Source organism: Schizophyllum commune, assembly GCF_000143185.2.
Source record: "Schizophyllum commune H4-8 unplaced genomic scaffold SCHCOscaffold_4, whole genome shotgun sequence".
Classification (NCBI taxonomy): domain Eukaryota; kingdom Fungi; phylum Basidiomycota; class Agaricomycetes; order Agaricales; family Schizophyllaceae; genus Schizophyllum; species Schizophyllum commune.
The window spans coordinates 2425398-2446679 of record NW_026089541.1 but is presented as its reverse complement, the minus strand read 5'-3'; the positions used below and the strand labels follow the sequence as shown (position 1 = coordinate 2446679).

The window sequence follows — 21282 nt, the reverse complement described above, 5'->3', positions numbered from 1 at the left end:
GCTGGCAAATGCCGGACGAGGCGCGTCCAATTGTTGGCGTGCTGTTTATGACATCACGCATGATCAATCAGGAAGAAGGACCTGGTTCTTGCCGCCTCCCGCCATGGACCCCACGACTCGCTCTTGCTCTCTACCACCATCATGCCTGTTCCCCGTGCACTTTTCGAGCAGATCAAGCAGATTATCCCACCGTTGACTGGTGTTCTTCATAAAGGGCAATCAGGTACGTGGGCGTGCTAGTGAACGAGGACGTAGCTGACGGCAGAGCGTAGGACGCGTTGGTGTACTTGGCGGCGCGCTAGAGTGAGCATAGCGATCATTAGAGCGCGTCAAGCATGCTGACACTCTACCAGCTATACGGGTGCTCCGTACTTCGCGTCAATATCGGCCCTTCGCTACGTATGTGCAGCGTGTTCTCTCCCGTACGCGGGTGGATGCTGAAAGCGTTCCAACAGGGAGCCGACCTCTCCCATGTCATCTGCTCGCCCACAGCTGCCTCAGCTATCAAGTCCTACGCTCCTGACCTGATTGTCCATCCCATCTTGCGCGAAGACTCCAGCCCGGAGAAGCTCAAGCCCGAACTCGATTCCCTCTTTTCCCGACTGCATGCCATCGTCATCGGACCAGGGCTCGGGCGTGAGCCCTATATGCAGGCTTATGCCCGCCTTGCCCTCTCGATTGCTCGCGAACGCGGCATGTACATTGTGCTTGACGCAGACGGCCTCTTCATGATCCAGCAGGACTTCAGCTTGATCAAGGGCTACCGCCGCGCTGTGATCACGCCCAACGTCGCGGAGTTCGCGCGGTTGGCGGACGCGGCGGGCATCGACCCGAACACGCCGAAGGACAAGCGGGCGCACAGCCTGAGCAAGATCCTCGGCGGCGTGACGGTGTTGGAGAAGGGTGGCGTGGATACTATAGCGACAGACACAACGGGGAAGGAGGCCGACCTGAGGGCGAGCAAGCTAGACAATAGGTCAGGAGAGAAGGAGACGACCTCGGAGCAAGTCGAGGTCGACGTGGAGGGTGGCTACAAGCGCTGCGGCGGGCAGGGCGATGTTTTGAGCGGCGGCGTCGGTGCCTTTCTTGCGTGGGGTAAGTGCTACGAAGATGGCGCTTTCGGGTAAGTTGATTTTTGTGCACAATCTCCAGTCTTCTGACGATAACTTAGCGACCATTCCCTGCCCATCTCACGGGTACCCCTACTTGCCGCCATCGGAGCCAGCATGGTGACGCGACAAACCAGCCATCTCGCCTACCTGAAGGCGGGCCGTGGTCTGATCACGCAGGACTTGCTTCCTGAGATCGGCAAAGCCTTCGCAAAGACCTTTGGCGAGGAGGCTGCTGGGTTCAAGAAGGGAAGCATACCCGAACTTGGGCGGACGACGAAGAGTTTCTACTGAGGGGCTGATGCCTTGTTGACCCTCTGTTATCTCAAGGCAGCCGCAAAATGTACGATAAGTAGTCGATCTGTGTAACATCTACTCGTTGATGCAAGGACAATCGTAGTCATCTTGTATTTTGAAAAGACCCTCGCCGATTTTGGCTGTTTTTCCGAGCAGGGAGATTTTGGGTCCATCGTACTTACTGTACGAGGCATGGGCGTATTGTTGTTCTGCTTACCGGTGGCGCAGGGCGTCCTGGATCGCCCTATGATATTGTGGCATATCCTACTCCCTACTGCTGGATTGAGCCGCCGATCAAGGTCAAATTCCCTGATTGTGGCCTCCACACAATAGCCCTTGCTGATATCGTCACGCATTACAGGCGTACAGTTGTAGATATCGAGATATTCTTTGTATGAGCTGTATCGCTTCGATCTGAGATGTGCCGTCAGCGTCTTTCGGGCCCCTTCCACACCTGAACATGCAGGTTGAGCTTTGTGCGGATATGTGGGTCCATGCTTGGCCTGTTGATGTTTGACTCGTGACCATAATTAATTTCGAATCGTGGCCGGCTCCGCGCCGTGCGCGTGTCGCCCGTCCCGGGCGCTTCGAGTTGCCCCACGACGACCATGTCCAGCCCCTTGTCGTCCACCACCAAGTATGCCGCGTCCCCTCGACCATTCTACGCCCAGTATTGACATGATATCAGGAAGCCAGTGAGGACCTACAAGGGTCGCTCAAAGGCACGTAAACAGACCGTACAACATAGCATTCAACCATTGATAGTGCATTCATAACAGCGGAGAGGCAAACCGGCCCAGGACAAGTGCGCTGTATCGTGTATAAGAAGGGGGGACAATAACTGACGCGCCGCAGCTCTGACAGTTCTTCCTCTTCCGAGTGGGAGGACGACGAGAAGCCGAGGACGAAGATGCCGCCACCCGCAACCCCTGCGAGCAAGAAGCCTGAGCCAAACTTCAAGGTGCGTGGCCTACTAATAGACTGTGTCCCTCAGCTGATGGTGCTGTAGGTCCCTGAGCCCAAGGGCGCGACGCCCAACGCGAAGTGAGTGCTCAGTCGCGTCAACAGAGCGCGTATCTCAACGAATACAGGACCGAAGTCACGTCCCCCGCCCAGAGCAAGCCCGAATCTGCGAAGAAGAAGACGCACGTCCGCAACTCTTCCTCCATCAGCTCGCTCAGACGCGCCGCCCAAGGCTCGGACATCGCCTCCCCCGCGTCGCTCACCAAGCCCATCTCGCGTAGCCGGTTCGCGCCTGCGTGCGTATTCCCATTCTATTCTTCTACGAAACCACACATCTGACGCGTCTACTATCTACAGTCGCGAAGAGCCCGACCCCGATCCCGAGGAAACCGACGACGGCGCGTCCGTGGCCGAGTCCTTCGTGAGCAACACCAAGATCCGCCGCACCGAGGCCGAGCGCATCGAGTATTTCCGCAACCAGCCCGAGTGCGGGGAGATCGAGCCGCACCGCGCGTTCTGCACGCGCTGCAACAAGCACGTCGGCCTCGGGAAGAAGCAGACGTACACGGTCCGCCCGTGGGAGACGCACAGGGCGAAGTGCGACCAGAAGCTGCCGGTATCGATGATGTGAGTCAGATGCTGAATGGTTGGGTGTGGGTGGCTGATACGGTGGTAGGCCTGGCGATGATGAGCCGGAGGACGAGGCGGGGTCGGGGGCGACGCCTAGTGTGTCTGAAGCAACTGTGCGGCGCTCGGAGGCGGAGAGGAAGGCCATCTTGGAGGCGGATACTCGCGCGGAAGAGCTAGAGCCACACCAGGCGCTTTGCAGGAAGTGCCACAAGTGGATCAAACTGTCCACCCAGCAACGATACGCGTACGTGCCCAGCGCCCCTCGTCTTGGTCTCTTCTCACTCCCTAGCAGACTGTCCAACTGGAACCGTCATCAGCGCAGCTGCGCGGACGCTGTGTAAGTCGTGACTTAACTGCCGTCAGTCTGGCGCTTACTCACAGACGCTCTATAGACCGAGTGCGCGTGTGTCGAGCGCTCAGCGGCGGGTCTACTTGTGCAATGACAAGCAAGCGAACGACCCGCAGCCGGATAGCGTTGAGTGCAAAGCGTGCGGTGTAAGGATAGCGCTCGAGGGCGATGGCGAGTACAATTTATCGAGCTGGCAGCGACACAAGAGCATCTGCAGCTTCACTAGGTATGTCTTGCCCTTTTTCTAGATATGCTCATTCTGACCAAGACCTTTGTACTAGCCCTGCTGGCGTTTCCGCTCCTGCCACCGCCCCCGCCCCGCCCTCCGTCGCCTCGACTGACGGCACGCTCATCCCCGACGGCAGCCCCGTCTCCAAAGGCAAGAAGCGCGCTCGCGAAGAGGACCCCGAGGACGAAGCCGCCCCAGCTGTACCCGCCGACGAAGACGAACGCCCCACGAACCGCCCGCGAACGGAGAACTACGTCGCGCCCGACGCGAAGCCACCGCCAGGCCCTTTCGGCTGGTTCCTGGAGCTCCCTCCGGTCAAGAGCTTCCTGGATGGCTTCCGGGAGCGGTTCGGGGGTGGGAAGACGCCTGCTGCTGGGGCGGATACGGAGGGTACCTCGCAGGAGAGTGCTGCGAAGGCGGAGAACTGAGGATTTTGCAGAGGCAAGGAGTTTGATGCCCCAAAGGCAGGACACGATGTAGCTTTGTTTCTCAGTAATCTCTGTATACGAGACACGATACCTTGTTCAGACGTAGGCTTTGCGATACTTATTGGTTAGTTCTGTGTATACCCGAGAGGGACTGAACTGAATTACCCGAGCGGTCGAGGGGGTTTGAGCTTCAGTCCAATCGGAGGGCGTCGTGAAGGCGGAGAACTAGGTTGCCTCAGAAGCTTGGAGTCAGATGCCCCGAAGGCAGGAAATGATATTGTGGCTTTGTAATCTCTGTACATAGCCGGACAGCAAGTCGGGAAGATCCGAAACGCCGCGCTTCGGAGGGCGGTTCAAGTTCCCCCTTGAACAGCAACTGTAAACCCGTACTTAACGCGCGTCCACGCGCGCATCGAGAATCCAGTGTGCAAGACCAGCCCACGATCTCAGGCGCAAGGTAAGGTTAGAGCCAGCAAAGCCGGAGCTTTCTCGCGTATCATGTACAGTAAGTTGGCCATATCGGAAATTCAGTGTTGTGGGTGCGGTTGGTTGTAGATCAGGGGCGTCGATCATCAGAGTCAATTGTCTCTTTCCTCCTGCCTTGTCCTCCCCCTATACTGACATCAATATGTACATGGAGGTTTGTAATATCCTTCATCCCTTTCTTCGCGAAGCTGATAGAGTACTAACACGTTTATCCTTAGATACCTGGAACAGGAGTTACTGCATGGGTCGCGGACCAGACTGATCGCCTCGCCGACAACTATCCTCGCGCCTACACTGATTTTTGGGGTAGCGGCATCCCCTGCGTATACAAGACAGGCTCTTTGTGGCCCGCTCTCACTCCCGCTTACGGAGGTTGTTGGCGCGACAGGATCCTTCGCGAGGCCCGGCCTGTATACGGTCACCCTATTAGCCCTACCTGGCTTTCTACCGGCCGGAAGATTTGCGGCGTCCTCGACCATCATGAAATCAAGTGGACGTCCGTCGACCCCCTTGCCTGGGCGGACGCTGGGGAAGCCGAACCCTTTTGTCCGCTCCTCATCTTCATTGGCGTGTTGCCACGTTCTCTCCCATACGACGACGCCGTAGTCATCGCTGGTACGGTCAAAGGGCTTCTCGCGGACGCTGGGCATCCCGATGTCGAGGTTGCGCTCGCCGAGTCGCTCTATCGTGGGTCCTCACGAGTGCGCAAAACGAACCCCCTCGACATGATGTACCATATCTTCGACGATAATTTGATCCTTCGCAAGGCATTCACCGCAACGCTTGGTATTCCCATCGCGCCGCTTGGCGATCCACAACGCGAGGGTACGGGCGCGCTCTACTATCGCATTGGTGCCGGCGATTGCGAGCGCATCGTTCTCCTGACGTGCGCGCACGTCGTATGTCTCGATGGCTGCGCGGGGCAGGCGGGGTGCAGCGCGCGACAGGAGGTTATCGCCCCTGGCGAACAGGCCTTCAAAGACGGCCTCGAGCACCTTCAATACCTGATCACCGACAGCACAAGGCGCATACAAAATGCGGAGGCGAACCTTCATGAACTCGGGGAACACGTCGAGGGAGAGCCTTCAAACACCACCCAGGTGCGCGAAGTAATGAGGGGAGCAATTGAGTGGACGACCGCATGGAGAGAAGAAGCGAACACCTTACGCGACACATATGAGACCACCCGCTCGCAGCCCGAAGAGCGTGTCATCGGCTCTGTCCTTCACGTCGAGAAGGATGATGCGCCCGCTGAAGCGTACGGTTACCCTCGTGACTTCGCTTTGGTGGAGATGTACAAGGAGAAGATGGATTGGTCAACTTTTCACGGTAACAAGGTGTTCATTGGTATGTGGTCTCTCTCCTCATCTGACACTGTCGACCTTTGCTTCCCTCCGTGACCCTCGCTAACTTCGATTCTTAGGTGACAACCTCTCTTCCCATCAGTTTCGAAGAGCACTGTTCCCCCAGGAGTATGCCCGTTGCCAATATCCCGCCGACGGTCTACTGCAAGCCCGTGGTATCGTTACCGATGACGAGTTCCGAAACCCCCAGGGCGTCGACAAATATAAGAAGAAGTGCCTCCTCGTTGTGAAGACCGGCGCACTCACTGGAACGACTGTCGGCTGCGTGAACGGTCTCGAGTCTTTTACGCGCATATACGACGACCACGGCGCCCATCACACCTCAACTCAGTTCGCCATTTTATGCTTGGAAAAGACCATCACGGATTTTAGCTGCTTTGCCGAGCAGGGAGATTCTGGGTCTATCGTACTTACAGGGGATGGGCGCATTGTTGGTCTGCTCACCGGTGGTGCGGGGCTTCCTGAATCGCCCTATAATGCTGTATCGTATATCACTCCCTACTGGTGGGTTGAGCAGCAGATCAAGGCCAAGTTCCCTGATTGCAGCCTCTACGACGGCCCTCGCTGATAGCCCGACGAACCGACCGCGGACGGAGAACTACGTCGCGCCCGACGCGAAGCCGCCGCCGGGGCCCTTTGGCTGGTTCTTGGAGCTTCCGCCGGTTAAGAGCCTTTTGGATGGGTTCCGGGAACGGTTTGGGGGTGGGAAGACGCCTGCTGCGGAGGTGGAGGATCGAACAGAGGACGCTGCGAAGGCAGAGGGTGCTGCTGAGGCAGATAACTAAAGTTGTCGCTAAGGCAGAGAGTTCGATGCCTCAAACCTCAAGGGCCGAGAATTCCGACGCTTGAGAGGCTACATATCAATGCCTTGAAGGCAGAGGACCAGAACATCTCGAGGGCAGGAATTTGGCGTCATGATGTAGCTTTGTCTCCCAGTATTCCCTGTATGCGAGACACGATAAGTACCTTGTTTCGACGTAGGCTTTGTTGAGGCTTTGCGATACTTATTCGTGTATGCCCGGGTGGAGGCCTTGAAGGCGAACCTTGTTCTAACTTGACGTTGCACTGGGATTCTGCGCCGCGGTCAGGTCAATCGGTCACACGGCTGACAAGTTCGATCCACCTTGCTCCTGGCTTTCATCTGCTTTGGACTAGACCTCTCGATATGTCGCTGGTTTTCCCGTCAACCAGTCCGTCCTTTCTGTCTCTCCCTCCGGACCTACACATCCTGGTTTTGTCGTTGCTGCCTCCCAGAAGCATCATTACAATCAGGCAGGTGAGGTCGCCTTTATGCCAATACGCGACTGAGTTGCTAACAACACGGGTTACAGACCTGCAAAGCCTTGCGGGCCTTCGCTGAACTGCGCACGGTATGGCTAACTGCTCTCAAGCGCATCTGTCTGGCGAATGCGGTACCTTTCGTCACGTACAACTTCGAGCGCATGACTCGCGAAGAGCTGGAGTATGCTGCTAGCATGCCGGATCACTTCAAGCACGCTGGCCGCGCCGCGTATTCGAAAACAGGCATACCCATGATCCATGCTATCAAAGAGCGACGTCTGCCCATCCCGCTGCCTGACGTTGGCTCCGACGAATTTTTACAGGAGGGATCCGAAGTGCACGGTATAGCAGTCATTCCTGGGGGACGCTTTGTGCTGGGGAGGACGGAAGATGCTCTGATTCTATGGGACCTGAACAAGAGCTCCAACAAACCTTGTTCGATGCTCCATGGTGATATCGACGCGTACCCAGGCTCGTCTCTAGCTGACGCGGCCATCAAATGTGCCTACTTGGCCCATTATCCTGAGGAGTCTAAAGTTCGCATATTTGTCAGCGCCTTCAGGTGGGCTACTGCTTGCAATGTCTGCGACCCCGCAACTTATACTGCCTTTGGATCGCTGAGAGACCCCGACGAAGACGAGGACGAACATGCATGCATTGTATACGAGCTCAATCTCGCCGCTGAGCCTCCGACTTTCACGCCCATCAACCACATGGACGGTGTAGTCTTCATGGGCTTCGCGGGAAGTCGAGAGCGTATCATCGTCAAAAGCATATCGGATGACCTGGTCGGAATCTGGGACGTCGAGCAAAACACCGCAGTCTCATGGAATATCCTTGCTGAGGACGTTGATCGGAATGTGAGCCCGTCAAGATGCACCAGCATTTTGGCACTGAATCCTTCGCTAGATACCGGCAGCCACAGACTACCACGTCATCCATGCGCGCGAATGCCATCTGGCGGCGTATCGGCTACCTCCATCCCAGCCCTGCAATGGCACATTGCCAGCTCCGTCACGCTTGCAGCTCGTCCAGGAGATGGATTGTTTTGAACCGCACATCAGCGACGCAATGACATGCATGTCAACGAGTTACAGCTCGTCGTGCATCGGTGACTTTGTAGTCGTAGAGGTCACTGTAAACGACGTCGACGCGATGCGGCTCGTGAAGCGCCTCTCCGTACGGTCGACACCCGACAACACGCCCATCGGTCCCCCATGCGTCCTTACTGACGATGACATCGTTCGCGTGGCAGCACCCAAGCAGGGCGCGGACACGGTCACTGCGGCCTACGAGCTCTCGGATCTCATGCGAGGCGAGCTGATGGTGAACATCGCGCCGCTAGAGGAATTAACGCCGGGGCAAACGATATACCTGAAGCGGAAAAGGGGCAGGTTCTTTCCTCAAAACGACGAACAGCCGTGGAACAGAGGGGAATACGACATATGTGCTGTAACAGGCCGAGTATGCGTGGGTCGGATGGACAAGAATATGTTGCTCGTGTGCGATTTTGTACCGCCGTTTCTGGACAGTCGACCAGACTTGGAGTTCTATGCCTCAACCCCTACATTCTAATGCTATATCATCATGATTGCGCTGGGCATGGCCGCTGCCTTGCCAAATCAAGGTAATAGAACTAAGTAGAGTCGGATACAAGAAGGGTCTACGCTTTCTTCGCCATCCCCTGCACCAGCTGCTGCAGCATATCCTCGATCCGCTGCTGCCTGGCTTCCATCTTGTCCAACCGTGTCACCCAACCCGGCGCCGCGCCCGTGTCTGCGCGCGTATCCACAACTTGCTGCGCCGTCGCCGAAGGCGTAGGCGATGTCGCATCCCTCGCGCTGGCAAGGGGCGTCGGACCCAGCGGGCTGCCTGCCGCCACGGCGGTGGGCTGGTTCACAGCTGGCCCCTCGCCCTCTCTCCCGTGCAACACCCCACCCGCCTGCTCCGGGCTCTCCGACAGCACACCATTGCCGCTCCCCTCGCTCACGACACGGCCCAGGATGGGGAACCGTCGCACCCCGGACTCCATGCGCGGCCGGTGCATGGACGACAGCCGCCGCCGGCTCGCGGGACCGTAGCTCACGCCTGGGGGCGACGGGAAGTGGACGCCCATGTTCTGCGGCGGACTTGAGGCTTCGCTTGCATTATCGTCCTCCTCCATCAGGTCGTCATCGACAACCAGCGGCTGGAAGATCTGCGCGAGCGGGCTGGTGAAGCTCTGCGGACCGGTGATGGAGTTCACTCGCGCGCGTAGAGGCGGCTGGTTGGGAGCAGGGTTCGTCACGGCTGTGGGAGACTGCAACGGCGTAGACGGTCTGCGCTTCGTCGCCGTTGTCGACGAAGACAGCCGCCGATGCTGAGGCGATGGAGGCAGCGCGCCGGACGCGTAGGATGTCTGAGGTGGTCCGTTCTCCACCTCGCCCTCGGAACGGGTGTCGAGGGCACTCGTGCCGAGTTCCTCTTCAATCTCAAAGATCTAAAAGAGGTCAGCGATGCCTGCTGTATCCACCAATAGCCACTCACAGCTTCGATGCCACCATCCGCACCCGCGAAACCCTCGAAAATAGCTGTATAACTGCTTCAGCAAAGCCAAAATCCCCGATAGAACATGTACTCACAAAGCCTCGTAATTTGCCTCGGCAGCGCATCGAATATCCTCTCCACCGTGGCGGACAAGGTGTCCGAGAACGTGGTCGTCCCGTGCTTCTTTGCCTGTCTCTCATAGAGCGCAATGCCGAGCAGGATGGGGAAACTGGTAAGCCGGATGCAGAATACATTGACCTGAGATCTTGTGAGCAGTATAGTCAACTGACAAGCATTCGAGCAGCACTCGCCTTGTGGAACCAGCGCGGCGTGAGAATGAAGCTCAGCGGGAACATGACGCAAACAGCGAGAAGGTTGATTGGAGGATGGTAAGAGAAGAGCGAGTCGGCCTTGACTCTGGGGACGAGCGTCATTAATGAGAACCCCTCAACAAGGGTTCCTTACCCCTCGATGGTGGAGACCGCGCGACGGAACATGGCCTGTACATCGGTGAGCCGGGAACCTTGGCATCGACATACGAACGTACCTCAGCCAGCGCGTCCTCGCTTATCGTCGCAAACGTGTTCGTGAGAATCTAGGGATGTGCCTTTCAGCGACGACATTTTCTCGGCAGTCAACGACACATACAGAAACGAGCACTGCAAGCAAGTCAGTCAGGCGGGCCCTCGACAAAAAGGCTGACAATTACCAGTTAACAACAACGTATTGCTCAAACAGGCGTACGTGACCATGAGCACAGGCCCGAAGTATGGGTGGAAGTTCGCTGCAAGGGAAGCCAACATCAGTAACAACAATCGACCACAGAATATACCATCCAACTCACTCGCTTTCTCGAACCCGCTCGCGTCGAGCCCGAACCAGATGTCGAGCATCCACCATGCGATCTGTCTGGCTCGTCGTCAGCATCCATATCCCGCCATTGAAAGAAGTGCAATGAGAAAGATGCCACTCACGTCGCACTATACGGCCATGGCTCGTTGCGGCTTAGTCTGTTGTCAAACAGTGTCAGCGGCACGACACATCGACGCCAAGATGTTGACACGAAATTGCGAAATGTATACGCACGTCCAAAGCGCATACAGAAACCCGCAGAAGCAAAATGCTGCGATCATCATGAGGAGCAGGAATTGCACGATCATCGCTCGGAGGGCCAGGACCATGAGGTTGTCCTTGAGGGTGACGAAGGCGAGTCTGGGTGCAAGAGTCTGAGTCGATTGTACGACGTCATGACTGTCGAGGGGAGTACCTTGGGAATAACAAGCATGCTATGATGGCGAGGAGGTCGATCCCGAGGGAGCGGGCCCATTTGCCTGCAAGATAATGAGGACATGGGAATGGGAAGGCGAGAAACGGGGACCTACTGTTGTGAAGTTGACCGTAGAGTCGCAGGAAGAGGTAAACGAGGTAGGTCGAGACTGAAAGCGAGGATGAGCCGTCTGTTCACACATTGAATATAGTGAGATATACCGAGAGCAATGTCGAACCCGTTCTGGACTTGGATTAGTTGATGTTACTGGGTGCTCTGGCAATTGTGACGACGCACCCATGTTCCCTTCGTGTACACTGTAAGCAGCATGAGCAGAAGGAACAGCAGTCAGAAGATGGATCACCTGCCTCGAATTCCGTGCTCCTGCATGGCTGCGAACTTTTCTAGACTGAAACCGAGGGCGTATACCATGAATACGATCTCAGCCGTATTGATATGGTCCCTCTCTGAGTATTCAATGGCTACGACGAAAAGGATGAAGAGAAGCACGAAGCTGAAGGGTAGCGAAAGATCAGTCGAATATCGCAGATGATCTCTGCGGAGGACACGCACTTCCAGAATTCAAGAACGGCCCGCACGGACGGGACCTTCAGGCGGTAGTGATCAAGCAAGGGCGCTTTGTGAGGGTCATAGTAGTGTATAGGTGTCCGTTTGTACGTCTGGAAAGGCGTCAGTCAAGTATGCCACCCGTGCCTCGAATCACTGACGTCAGACAAGATAGAGTGGCTGCTCTCAGCCTGATACACGCATTTGCCGCTAGTCACCCTGTCAGCACACTTCCACTTCCTCATCATCACCTACGCACCTCCAAATCGCATCAATAACCTTCTGACACGGCGAGCACTTGATGAAGCGCTTCGCCTTCCCTACAATCGCCAGCTCGATCGCATTCCCGACCCGCTCCTCCAGATCATCCCTGTCCTCCTGCGCCTGCCTTAGCACCTCCTCATCCGCGCCGTTAAACACGGGCCACGCGGTCGTGACGACGTGCGCGAGCGTGAGCGTGTCGTCGCCGTAGTCGCGCAGCGTGCGGATGGCGAGCAGCTCGCAGAGCTCGGCGCGCGTGCGGGAGACGAGCGCGGTGGACATGTTCTCGTCTGCGCGGAAGTGCGCGCGGTTGAGGAGGAGGCAGAAGACGATGGACATGTTGCCGCCGCGTTGGAGGGAACTGTACTTTTCGTGCAGCGGGCGGATGAGGGTGTAGGTGAGGTCGGGGGCGGTGAGCGCATCGAAAGTGAGGGGGGTATCTGTTCGGTGGGTATCGTGAATGAGTACACATTTCTAGATTTATGAAGGAAATACGCGCCTATGAAGTGCTATACCAGGTGTTCGCCATGAGGCCGATGTGCGAGGAGGGAATAGTGAGGGTTGACGTACAATCATGTCCTGTACGCCTTCTCAGCTATATCGGAAACCTGAGAAGCTCATGTACGAACGTTCTTAATCATGTGTATTATAGGATACACCGGCGTCGACGCGATTTCGGCTCTTCGATCGGTGAGCGTCTCCGCGGCTAAACGTGAGGTAGTGCACGCACTTGCTGAGAAGTGGCTCATGCTCGCCATATCTGCCGTTCTCGCCCATGGTGGCGGTGGGGGAAGGAAACAAGGAACCGAGCGTAGTCTAATGATGTTCAGTCGATCTATGACCTCTCGATGACGGCTCTCGGTAAGCCAGTTGCTAGCTTGAAGTTCGGGTGAAACCTTCCTCGCCTAGTTCAGCGAGACTGCAGCGACAAAATTGCACTTCAGCCCGCTACTCTGGCGGAATATATGGTGGATGGAAGCAAAGAGAGCAAGGGAAACTTCGCGACGCGGATGATAGTCCTCAAGCGCCGCGGTCCGTGATCCGGGATCGGTCGCCAACGTCATTCGGCTTTCCGGCGCGAATTCCGGGCTTTTGTACCCGCACGTGTTCCCCTGCCAGTCGCGTCCACGACATTTCACCCCCACCATGGACAGTGAAGAGGGACCTCCCAGAGTCGCCCTGGACTTGACGCACATTGTCTGTGCGTGAAGCTCACTGTTCTGAAAGGGATTCAGTCCGAATCACGCAGCTTCACAGACCCCGATGAATCCCTCTTCTCATGGTTCCTTGCGCTGTCCTCGCTCACTCCTATTCTACTAATGGTGATCTCAGTCGAGAAAGAGCTATATGCCTCCATTATTGACGATTCGAAAGCCAGCGTACGCTGCCCTAGCCGTACAAACACGCGAATACCTCGTGCTTGTGATGTGGACCGGTCAACTGGCCTCTGAAGGCTTCAACTGGGTCCTAAAACATATTATTAAGGAAGACAGGCCATATGGTAAGACTATCAATCGTAGCCCAGTAGGTCTCTCTCTCATAACCTTCGCAGACGAAGTAGGACAAGGCTACGGCTTCCCCTCCTCCCACTCCCAGTATATGGGCTTCTTCTGGGCCTTCCTGACGTGCCACCTATATTTTCGGCACCGCTTCGCGTCGACCGGCAGCGCTGCTCTTGACAAAGGCTTCAGGCTCTTTGTATACGCTGCGATCGCATTTGTGTCCGGCGCCGTGGCATACTCCAGGTGTGCTCTTCCTTTCCTGCACGCGTCTCTGTCGCCTCATACGCTTACCTGCCGCCCCCAGATACTACCTTCGATATCACTCCGCACGACAAGTCCTCTGGGGCTTCTCCATCGGCGTCGCCCTCGGTACCGCACTCTATGCCTTGGCCGTGCACATCCCGACAAGGCGCCCGAAGTCCATCCTAGGGCGCTTCAAGACATGGCTAATTGCAAACCCAATATCAACATGGTGCCAAATGAGGGACGGATGGGCAGTATGGCCGGACGCTGGACGCGAGACAGAGTGGAAGAGGTGGAGGGAACAGTGGGAGGCGTTGAAGGCCCGGGAGGAGAGGGAGGCCATGAGGAAACACACGTAAAGTCCTGTATCTTTGTGCATGCCCTCCCACCTATCTCAGGCTTATACGATACTGCCGAGCGTGCTGCATGCATCAGTGGGAGGCGAGTCATGCTGGTCGGAGCAGAACACGAGCCTGCTAATCGCCGCTTAGGCGGGCGTAAGATGCCTGTTTGATACTCGTTCGCGCGCGCAGTTCTCCTCCGTCTCGCGCATACACGTATACGAAGCATTTGCTCGCATACCCTCGCAACCCACCCTCCCCTCGAGCAACGCGCCGCCAGGGCCTCAAAGTAACCCCCTACGCACGTGTGGACGCCTCATGGTGACTTCATAAGGGCGTCGAAATCGCGATTTCTTCTGTCATTTCCATCGCATCCTGTCCCCAACTATCATGTCGGTCAAGGAGATCTCCACGAAACCTTTCGAGGGCCAGAAGCCTGGCACCTCCGGCCTGCGCAAGAGGTGCGTAGCGCGCGCAGCTCGTCGCTTATCGCGCTAACACGACGCGTCGCGCCTAGGGTCAAGATCTTCCAGCAGGAGGTGCGCAGCGGCGTCCTACGTCCATCGATGGGCACCACCCACTCACCCGCACGCAGCACTACACCGAGAACTTCGTCCAGTCCATCTTCGACGCGGTCGACCTGCACGGCGCGACGCTCGTCGTCGGCGGCGACGGCCGCTTCTTCTCGCCCGAGACGGTGCAGACGATCCTCAAGATCGGCTCCGCGAACGGCGTCGCGAAGTTCATCATCGGGCAGGCGGGCATCCTGTCGACGCCCGCCGCGTCGAACGTGATCCGCAAGTACAAGGCGAACGGCGGGATCCTGCTCACCGCGAGCCACAACCCGGGCGGCCCGGACAATGATTTTGGGATCAAGTACAATGTGTCGAATGGGGGGCCGGCGCCGGAGAATGTGACGAACAAGATCTATGAGAAGACGAAGGAGATCTCGAAGTACAAGGTCATTGAGCTGCCGGAGGTGCGTGTTCAAGACTGTCGATCATGGCGCAGCCTCGGCGTACGTTCATCTAGCTGCGAGGGGATGTATGTGCAGCCTGCTTGCAGTACGATCTATGGGCTTACGCCATGGGCGGCAATGGGCAAGCGCCCTGCTGGGCGGCAATGGGCAAGCGCCCTGCTGGGCGGCCTTTGCGCCAGCCCATGTCGGGGTCATGGATCGTTTTGCGTCAGATGGAACTGTACGCAGACGGCACTCATCGCAATTGGATTCGACTGCGTCGGGGTCTCCTGGCCGTGCCTTCATCGTCTAGAAACTAACGACGCGCTCTCAGATCGATCTGTCCAAGATCGGCGAGACGACGTACGGCCCCTCCAAGGTCCAGATCATCGACTCCGTCTCGGACTACGTCGAGCTCCTCAAGTCGATCTTCGACTTCGACCTCATCAAGAGCTTCCTCCTCACCAACCAGGACTCCTTCAAGGTCCTCTTCGACGGCCTTCACGGCGTCACGGGCCCGTACGCCCATAGGATCCTGGTCAAGGAGCTCGGCCTGCCCGAGACCTCCGTGCAGAACTGCAAGCCGCTGCCCGACTTTGGTGGCGGGCACCCCGACCCGAACCTCACCTACGCCCACTCGCTCGTCGAGGCCGTCGAGAAGAACAACATCGCTTTCGGCGCTGCCAGCGACGGCGATGGTGACCGTAACATGATCTACGGCAAGGGCGCGTTCGTGACACCATCGGACTCAGTGGCAATCATCGCAGACTGGGCCGAGTCCATCCCATACTTCAAGAAGGGTGGCGTCAAGGGTCTCGCGCGGAGCATGCCTACCAGCAAAGCCATCGACCTTGTAGCGCAAAAGAAGGGTCTCGAGCACTTTGAGGTTCCAACGGGTGCGTATTTCTTGCACTCTGGCCCGCGCATCTTCTCGCAAGTGCAAATGGCAGCCGTGCTCACCTGAATTTCCCTAGGCTGGAAGTTCTTCGGCAACCTGATGGACGCTGGCAGGCTGTCCATCTGCGGCGAGGAGTCCTTCGGTACCGGGTCCGACCACATCCGCGAGAAGGACGGCATCTGGGCAATCATCGCCTGGCTCAACATCCTCGCCGCCGCCAACCGCGAGTCGCCCAACAAGCTCATTGGCATCAAGGAGCTGCTCGAGCGCCACTACTCCATCTACGGCCGCTCCTTCTTCTCGCGCTACGACTACGAGGAGGTCTCCTCCGAGGGCGCGAACGCGCTCGTCAAGGCGCTCGACGACCACCTCGGCGCGAGCTCGCTCACCGGGCAGACCTTCGGCCCCGGGGGCAAGTTCAAGGTCGCGGACCTGTACAACTTCGCGTACACGGACCCGATCGACAAGTCGGTGTCGAAGAACCAGGGGCACGTCATCACCTTCGACGACGGCTCGCGCGTCGTGTTCCGGTTGAGCGGGACGGGCAGCCAGGGCGCGACGGTGCGGCTGTACATCGAGCGCTACTTGGGCCCGGACGCGAGCAAGGAGGCGCTCGCGGAGGACGCGGCGAAGGGGCTGAAGGACCTGATCGAGGTCGCGCTCGAGATCAGCAAGTTGAAGGAGTTCCTCGGCCGCGACAAGCCTACAGTTATCACGGTACGTTGCGCATCTATTCATCTTCGGACATGGCTAACGAACGTCTGTGGTAGTAAATGGATAGAAAATGGAAGGAATTGGAAGTGGCTTCTGTATCATACGTAGAATGCTGGGACACTGCTTTGAGTTGAATATCAACCATGTCGAAGTTCAACGTACCATGCCTATGCGCGTTAGCGTGCCGTGGTCTACGCGCTTGCCCCAAACCGCCACCCCATCTGATCATGCCCTCCACGGCTTGCCTGTTTCTACGCGACCATTCAGTCAGTAGAAGTACCTTCCCCACTGGCAGACAGCACTAGCCCCATGTCCCTACACCATGCATGACGACGACTAGTGGTTTGTCTGTCCTGGACTGACAGAGACGATCGAGGATGGCGCTCATGTCATCTTCCGCGAAGGCCTTTGTCATAGGACCTTGGAAGTAGAACCTGCGCAGCATTGGGACGAGTGGCGCATAAACGCCGTCGAGCCTGAACGCAGAGGGCGCCATAGCGCGGAAGAGATCCAGACTGACGCTAGAAGACTGGTAGAGCGTGTCCTCATCGCAGATACCGTCAGGTTGCCAGCGACGTTGGTCCGGGCAATCCGTGATCTCCACCTCTTCAAGGTAGGGGAGTTCGCCTAGGAATGCCAACAGGAAGGCGGCGGGGAATGCAACAGAGAAGAGTGCCAAGTGCGTGAGGCGGCACTGGGACCGCTCTGTGAAGTCCTTCATGATGGCGAGAGTATCCTCCTCCGAATCGCGATCGATATCCAAGAGATAAAAATCCCGAGATTCTGGGTTTGGTACCCCGTCATCAGCTCCTCGGAGGGTGAGATGGGTCAGCGAGGGCGCATCGAAGCAAGCGAAGAATTCTACGCCGGTTTCTAAGGTGGAGCAATCGATATGCAGCCACGACAGCTTGGGTAGAACGGAGGGGATAGGTCTTTCGAGACTCCCATCGGTATCTGAAATCGCGAGGCGAAGGGACTCCAGTCGAACGCAAGACTGCAGCGCTTGTTTCTGCGGCAGATACAGTCCCATCCATTCATTGACGTGGATTTCCGTAAGTTGTCCCCAAAGCAGGTCCAACTTGCACACCTGCGGTGCTGTGACCTTGCGAAGGCGAGGGGTATGCTTCGGCGACACCAGTGCATCGCCGGAAGGATATTTGTTTGGATGACACCAATCCAGGTGTAGGCTCTCGAGCCTCTCGAGTATTGGGCTCTGCACGAGGTCCCACAGCTCGGCGAACATGTTCATTGGCACTCCATGCAATGAGCGCCACAGAGAAGCATGCGCTGCCAGGCATTTGCATATTGCACCGACCTGCGCAGCGTCATGATCAAGGAATCTTTTGCTGCCAACAAAGCGGATATCGAGTGGCCTTCCCCTAGAACGTCGCACATAGTGGTCAAGAGCGCTCCGCATCATCGAAGCTCGCTTCTTGATTGTGGATACGTAGGTTCTGGCTCGCCAACCCAAAACCACGATGGAGATGGTTGTTTCGGGAGCCCAGAGCGACGCCGAGTTGGTGAGAATATTCCGCCACCGCTGGCAAACCTGGCTGACGACGATAGCCGGATACTCTGGGTGGAGTATACTGAATTGAACTTCGGCACAGACGTAGCCAAGTATCTGCACCAGGGTTTCTGTGGGTAGAAACTGGATGGAGGAGATATGGGCGCGCTGCTGAGCAGAGAAGGCGACCGCCTGATCCCTGTGATATTCCATGCTGACGAGGGGGGCTTGAAGTCGATCAATTTCCTTCGTAAGGATGCCAGCCTCTCGGTCGGCGCTATCTGCGAGCGCGCCGACCCGACGTGTATCCTCCCAGGACGTTGCGACACCGGGAGGGGTTGGCGACGGTCTGTGCGAAGCGTCCACCACCAAAGCATTATCACGGGAGGAGCACAGATGGAATTCTTCCTGAGCCGCACGCGCTGGAGGCATCGAAGAGGATCCGGTAGGAGACCCAGAGGCTCGCGATTGACGATTGGAGAACCTTCCAAACCGACTACGATTAACTCTGCTTTGCGAGTAAATTTCTCGAGATTCATGTCGACGATGAGAAGCAAATCAGCTCACAGGATCCAATCTCGCAAAGAAAGTAAGATGGTCGAGTGGTCGCCTCTGGCAAGCGTGCTCAAACACGTGCGCGCAGGGATGCTGCGTGACACCGTAACGGATGTCGTTGTGACAGTTCGTGTTCATGCCCTCGCTCTGCCTTCAAGTTTACGCTTCTGGACGGCCATATTTCCACATCCACGCTCTGAAGGGAAGAAGAGTGTTCGCACCGCAAAATTAAAGGTAGAGAAAGTGCTTGCATGGTCATTACAGTAACTCTTGCAGTCGGTGTTTGGTTCGGACATACAGGACAGGGGCATTCATATTTCATTTGCCTCTTCCTTCGATATTTTCCCCTGCCCCTCGCTATTTGTTTCCGCGCCCGTGAAGCACCGGATAATTGTCGTGTGGACAGACCTGGGGCCCTCGTTATCGCCCCGGTGCAAGCCCCGGTCCCCTATCCCTCTGATCATGCGGGGTCTGGGGAACGTCCGGGCCGTCTCGAATGCCTCCAGCGGCCATCGATGAGCCCCAGCGTTAATTCTCTGCCCGAGCCCCCTCGCCGCTGAGCACGAAGCGCAAACAGCTTGACAAAAACCGCCACCAGCGAGCTGCCCCTTTTTCCTATTCCTGACGCCCACCCTATTCCCAACGTCCATCCCCCGCCATGGTCCTGACCGCCAACCACGCTATCTACGACCCCACGAAGGTCCTGAAGGACCCCAAGTTCCGCGTCGTGCCCCCCGGGGAAAAGACGCCGAAGGATGCGAACATCGCGGCGTTCTACAATCCTCAGCATGAGGTGCACCTCGTCGAAAAGCCTAAGCCCTCGCCGGGCCCTGGGCAGGTCCTCATCCACGTCCGCGCGACGGGCATCTGCGGGTGCGTTTCCCCTTGCGCTCACCTCCCTGCATGCGACGCGGCGATCGCAAGCGATGGTGGACGGAAAGGGAAGAGATGACTGACGACGCTACAGGAGCGACGTCCACTTCTGGAAGCATGGCGGTATTGGCGACATGATCGTCACTGACGAGTGCGGGTCGGGCCACGAGTCTGCGGGCGAGGTTATCGAGGTCGGTGAGGGTGTGACGGAGCTGAAGGTTGGCGATCGTGTCGCGCTCGAAGTCGGCATTCCGTGTTCGCAGCCGAACTGCGAGGCCTGCCGTACTGGGAAGTACAACGCCTGCCCTGATGTGGTGAGTAAAATATGGGTAATTCAAAAGGTTGAAGGTGCTGAATTCTTCTGTAGATCTTCTGCTCTACTCCTCCTTACCACGGTTGGTCCTTCCATTGCTTGAGACGCGCGCAAGCTGACGGATTGCGAAGGCACCCTTACCCGCTATCACGTCCATCCCGCACAATGGTGCCATAAGCTGCCCGATAACATGTCATACGAGGAGGGCGCGCTCTGTGAGCCTCTTGCGGTCGTGACTGGAGGTGTCGAGAAAGCAGGCGTCGGTTTGGGTGACCCCGTCTTGGTCACGTACGTATCCGTAATCTCGTTCTATTCTTCGAGACTGACTTTCGTGTAGCGGCGCTGGTCCCATCGGTCTCGTCGCCCTTCTATGCGCTCGCGCAGCCGGTGCCGAGCCCCTCGTCATCACCGACCTCTTCCAAAGCCGCCTCGACTTCGCCAAGAAACTCGTCCCGAACGCGCGCACCATCCTCATCGACCCGAAAGACACGCCGAAGCAGAACGCAGAGCGCATCAAGGCCGCCGCGGGCATGCCGATCAAGGTGACACTCGAGTGCACGGGCGTTGAGACGAGCATCCACTCGGCGATCTTTGCGACGAAGTTCGGGGGAAAGGTGTTCATCATCGGCGTTGGGAGGGCTGAGCAGAAGGTCAGTCAGTTGGTCAAGGGGGTAAGGAAAGTGCTGACCTTGTTGTAGTTCCCCTTCATGCACCTGAGCGCGAACGAGATTGACCTCGGATTCCTGTACCGCTATGCGAACCAGGTAAGTTGCTTGAATATCAGGTATAGACGCCCTCGAGATTGCTAACACGCGCGACAGTACCCAAAGGCCATCCGTCTCATTGCTGGAGGGATCGTCGACCTCAAGCCGCTTGTCACCCATCGCTTCCCTCTTGAGGACGCCATCGCGGCGTTCCAGACAGCCTCTGACCCGACGCAAGGCGCGATCAAGGTGCAGATCCGGGACGAATGAACGTTGAAGTTGTAAAAAGGCCGGTAGAGGTCGCAATGTAACACGAGGGAACGCGGTGTATTAGTCTGAATAATTCATTCCTACCGGTGAACCCCTACAGCGTTATGAGTGAGAGGTGAGAGGTGATTAGAGTGAGGATGTGGCGTCGGAGGTCATTGTAATGAGTCTGGGTCGACCTTCTGCGCGCGTTCGTAGATCTCGCGTTTCTTCTTCGATTCCTCTAGGTCGAGTTGGCGCTGGAGCATCTTCTCTCGTCTTCGGACGTCGTCTCGCAAAACACCTTGGTACATGGACTAAATATTCCGGTCAGACAAGCAGTGCAGAAGTACTGAAACGAGATTTGAACCTCTCTCTCGGCCTCTTGTTGGTAATGTACTCCCCATACCTAACGTTCCCTTCAGCATTCCGTTCAATGAAAGCATACCCATCAAAGCTCACAGTGAGTGCGGAGAGACAGACAACCGTCCCCAATGTCAAAGCCGCTTTCCGAGTAGACATCTGGCCGCGGTTAGGCTCACAAGGGAGCCTCGGTTGACCACGGAGGAGATGAAGGACGTGAGAAGGAGCGTGAAGGCCTCGATGCTGCTCCGTTCAGCGGTCGCCAGCGGCGCCGGCGATCGCGCCGTTGACGCCGGACGGCCTGGAAC

The 21282-nt window shown here is 57.2% G+C and overlaps 11 protein-coding genes across 11 annotated transcripts; 8 read left to right on the top strand and 3 right to left on the bottom strand.

The window, feature by feature from the left end:
- Positions 1–80: 80 nt before the first annotated feature.
- SCHCODRAFT_02619546 (Ribokinase-like protein) lies at positions 81–1759 on the top strand. The gene is made up of 5 exons (XM_003033391.2): positions 81–223; positions 273–303; positions 354–399; positions 456–1123; positions 1172–1759. The coding sequence occupies exons 1-5, from the start codon at positions 142–144 to the stop codon at positions 1401–1403; spliced, it is 1059 nt and encodes a 352-aa protein (XP_003033437.1). The 5' UTR covers positions 81–141; the 3' UTR covers positions 1404–1759.
- Positions 1760–1985: 226 nt separating this feature from the next.
- SCHCODRAFT_02619544 (uncharacterized protein) lies at positions 1986–4288 on the top strand. Its single transcript, XM_050344939.1, has 11 exons — positions 1986–2043; positions 2095–2128; positions 2186–2211; positions 2262–2367; positions 2416–2450; positions 2498–2665; positions 2727–2996; positions 3046–3243; positions 3292–3336; positions 3392–3574; positions 3630–4288. Exons 1-11 carry the CDS (start codon positions 2015–2017, stop codon positions 4003–4005), a joined length of 1470 nt encoding a protein of 489 aa, XP_050201234.1. The 5' UTR covers positions 1986–2014; the 3' UTR covers positions 4006–4288.
- A 264-nt stretch (positions 4289–4552) lies between these two features.
- Positions 4553–5018, top strand: SCHCODRAFT_02460111 (uncharacterized protein; the record flags this gene model as incomplete). Its single annotated transcript, XM_050342605.1, has 2 exons — positions 4553–4645; positions 4710–5018. Coding segments are annotated over 2 exons (402 nt in total), but the record flags the coding sequence as incomplete, so codon positions are not given.
- A 117-nt stretch (positions 5019–5135) lies between these two features.
- On the top strand, positions 5136–6895 carry SCHCODRAFT_02619543 (uncharacterized protein). Its single transcript, XM_003033389.2, has 2 exons — positions 5136–5838; positions 5915–6895. Exons 1-2 carry the CDS (start codon positions 5217–5219, stop codon positions 6421–6423), a joined length of 1131 nt encoding a protein of 376 aa, XP_003033435.1. The 5' UTR covers positions 5136–5216; the 3' UTR covers positions 6424–6895.
- A 125-nt stretch (positions 6896–7020) lies between these two features.
- On the top strand, positions 7021–8735 carry SCHCODRAFT_02536584 (uncharacterized protein; the record flags this gene model as incomplete). Its single annotated transcript, XM_003033388.3, has 3 exons — positions 7021–7131; positions 7187–7996; positions 8046–8735. The coding sequence occupies 3 exons, from the start codon at positions 7021–7023 to the stop codon at positions 8709–8711; spliced, it is 1587 nt and encodes a 528-aa protein (XP_003033434.1). The 3' UTR covers positions 8712–8735.
- SCHCODRAFT_02619537 (uncharacterized protein) lies at positions 8325–12730 on the bottom strand. The gene is made up of 21 exons (XM_050344938.1): positions 12488–12730; positions 12387–12438; positions 11756–12201; positions 11658–11706; positions 11503–11609; positions 11298–11443; positions 11227–11246; positions 11151–11172; positions 11045–11098; positions 10930–10993; positions 10749–10874; positions 10637–10672; positions 10507–10571; positions 10372–10446; positions 10311–10321; positions 10210–10257; positions 10128–10162; positions 9974–10079; positions 9758–9920; positions 9663–9706; positions 8325–9615 (listed from the first exon to the last, which is right to left on the bottom strand). Exons 1-21 carry the CDS (start codon positions 12532–12534, stop codon positions 8800–8802), a joined length of 2532 nt encoding a protein of 843 aa, XP_050201232.1. The 5' UTR covers positions 12535–12730; the 3' UTR covers positions 8325–8799.
- Positions 12731–12885: 155 nt separating this feature from the next.
- Positions 12886–13930, top strand: SCHCODRAFT_02619536 (uncharacterized protein). The gene is made up of 5 exons (XM_003033387.3): positions 12886–12958; positions 13015–13079; positions 13132–13258; positions 13310–13502; positions 13564–13930. The coding sequence occupies exons 1-5, from the start codon at positions 12904–12906 to the stop codon at positions 13859–13861; spliced, it is 738 nt and encodes a 245-aa protein (XP_003033433.1). The 5' UTR covers positions 12886–12903; the 3' UTR covers positions 13862–13930.
- A 154-nt stretch (positions 13931–14084) lies between these two features.
- SCHCODRAFT_076183 (Phosphoglucomutase, first 3 domain-containing protein) lies at positions 14085–16576 on the top strand. The gene is made up of 6 exons (XM_003033386.1): positions 14085–14304; positions 14361–14382; positions 14439–14822; positions 15136–15697; positions 15776–16416; positions 16470–16576. The coding sequence occupies exons 1-6, from the start codon at positions 14234–14236 to the stop codon at positions 16470–16472; spliced, it is 1683 nt and encodes a 560-aa protein (XP_003033432.1). The 5' UTR covers positions 14085–14233; the 3' UTR covers positions 16473–16576.
- On the bottom strand, positions 16366–18531 carry SCHCODRAFT_02536575 (uncharacterized protein). Its single transcript, XM_003032818.3, has 2 exons — positions 18488–18531; positions 16366–18428 (listed from the first exon to the last, which is right to left on the bottom strand). Exon 2 carries the CDS (start codon positions 18350–18352, stop codon positions 16715–16717), a length of 1638 nt encoding a protein of 545 aa, XP_003032864.1. The 5' UTR covers positions 18353–18428; positions 18488–18531; the 3' UTR covers positions 16366–16714.
- A 602-nt stretch (positions 18532–19133) lies between these two features.
- Positions 19134–20635, top strand: SCHCODRAFT_02495855 (GroES-like protein; the record flags this gene model as incomplete). Its single annotated transcript, XM_003033385.2, has 7 exons — positions 19134–19348; positions 19443–19662; positions 19716–19743; positions 19793–19949; positions 19999–20311; positions 20360–20425; positions 20483–20635. The coding sequence occupies 7 exons, from the start codon at positions 19134–19136 to the stop codon at positions 20633–20635; spliced, it is 1152 nt and encodes a 383-aa protein (XP_003033431.1).
- A 152-nt stretch (positions 20636–20787) lies between these two features.
- Positions 20788–21133, bottom strand: SCHCODRAFT_02686852 (uncharacterized protein; the record flags this gene model as incomplete). Its single annotated transcript, XM_003032817.1, has 3 exons — positions 20788–20928; positions 20982–21020; positions 21074–21133. 3 exons carry the CDS (start codon positions 21131–21133, stop codon positions 20788–20790), a joined length of 240 nt encoding a protein of 79 aa, XP_003032863.1.
- Positions 21134–21282: the final 149 nt, after the last annotated feature.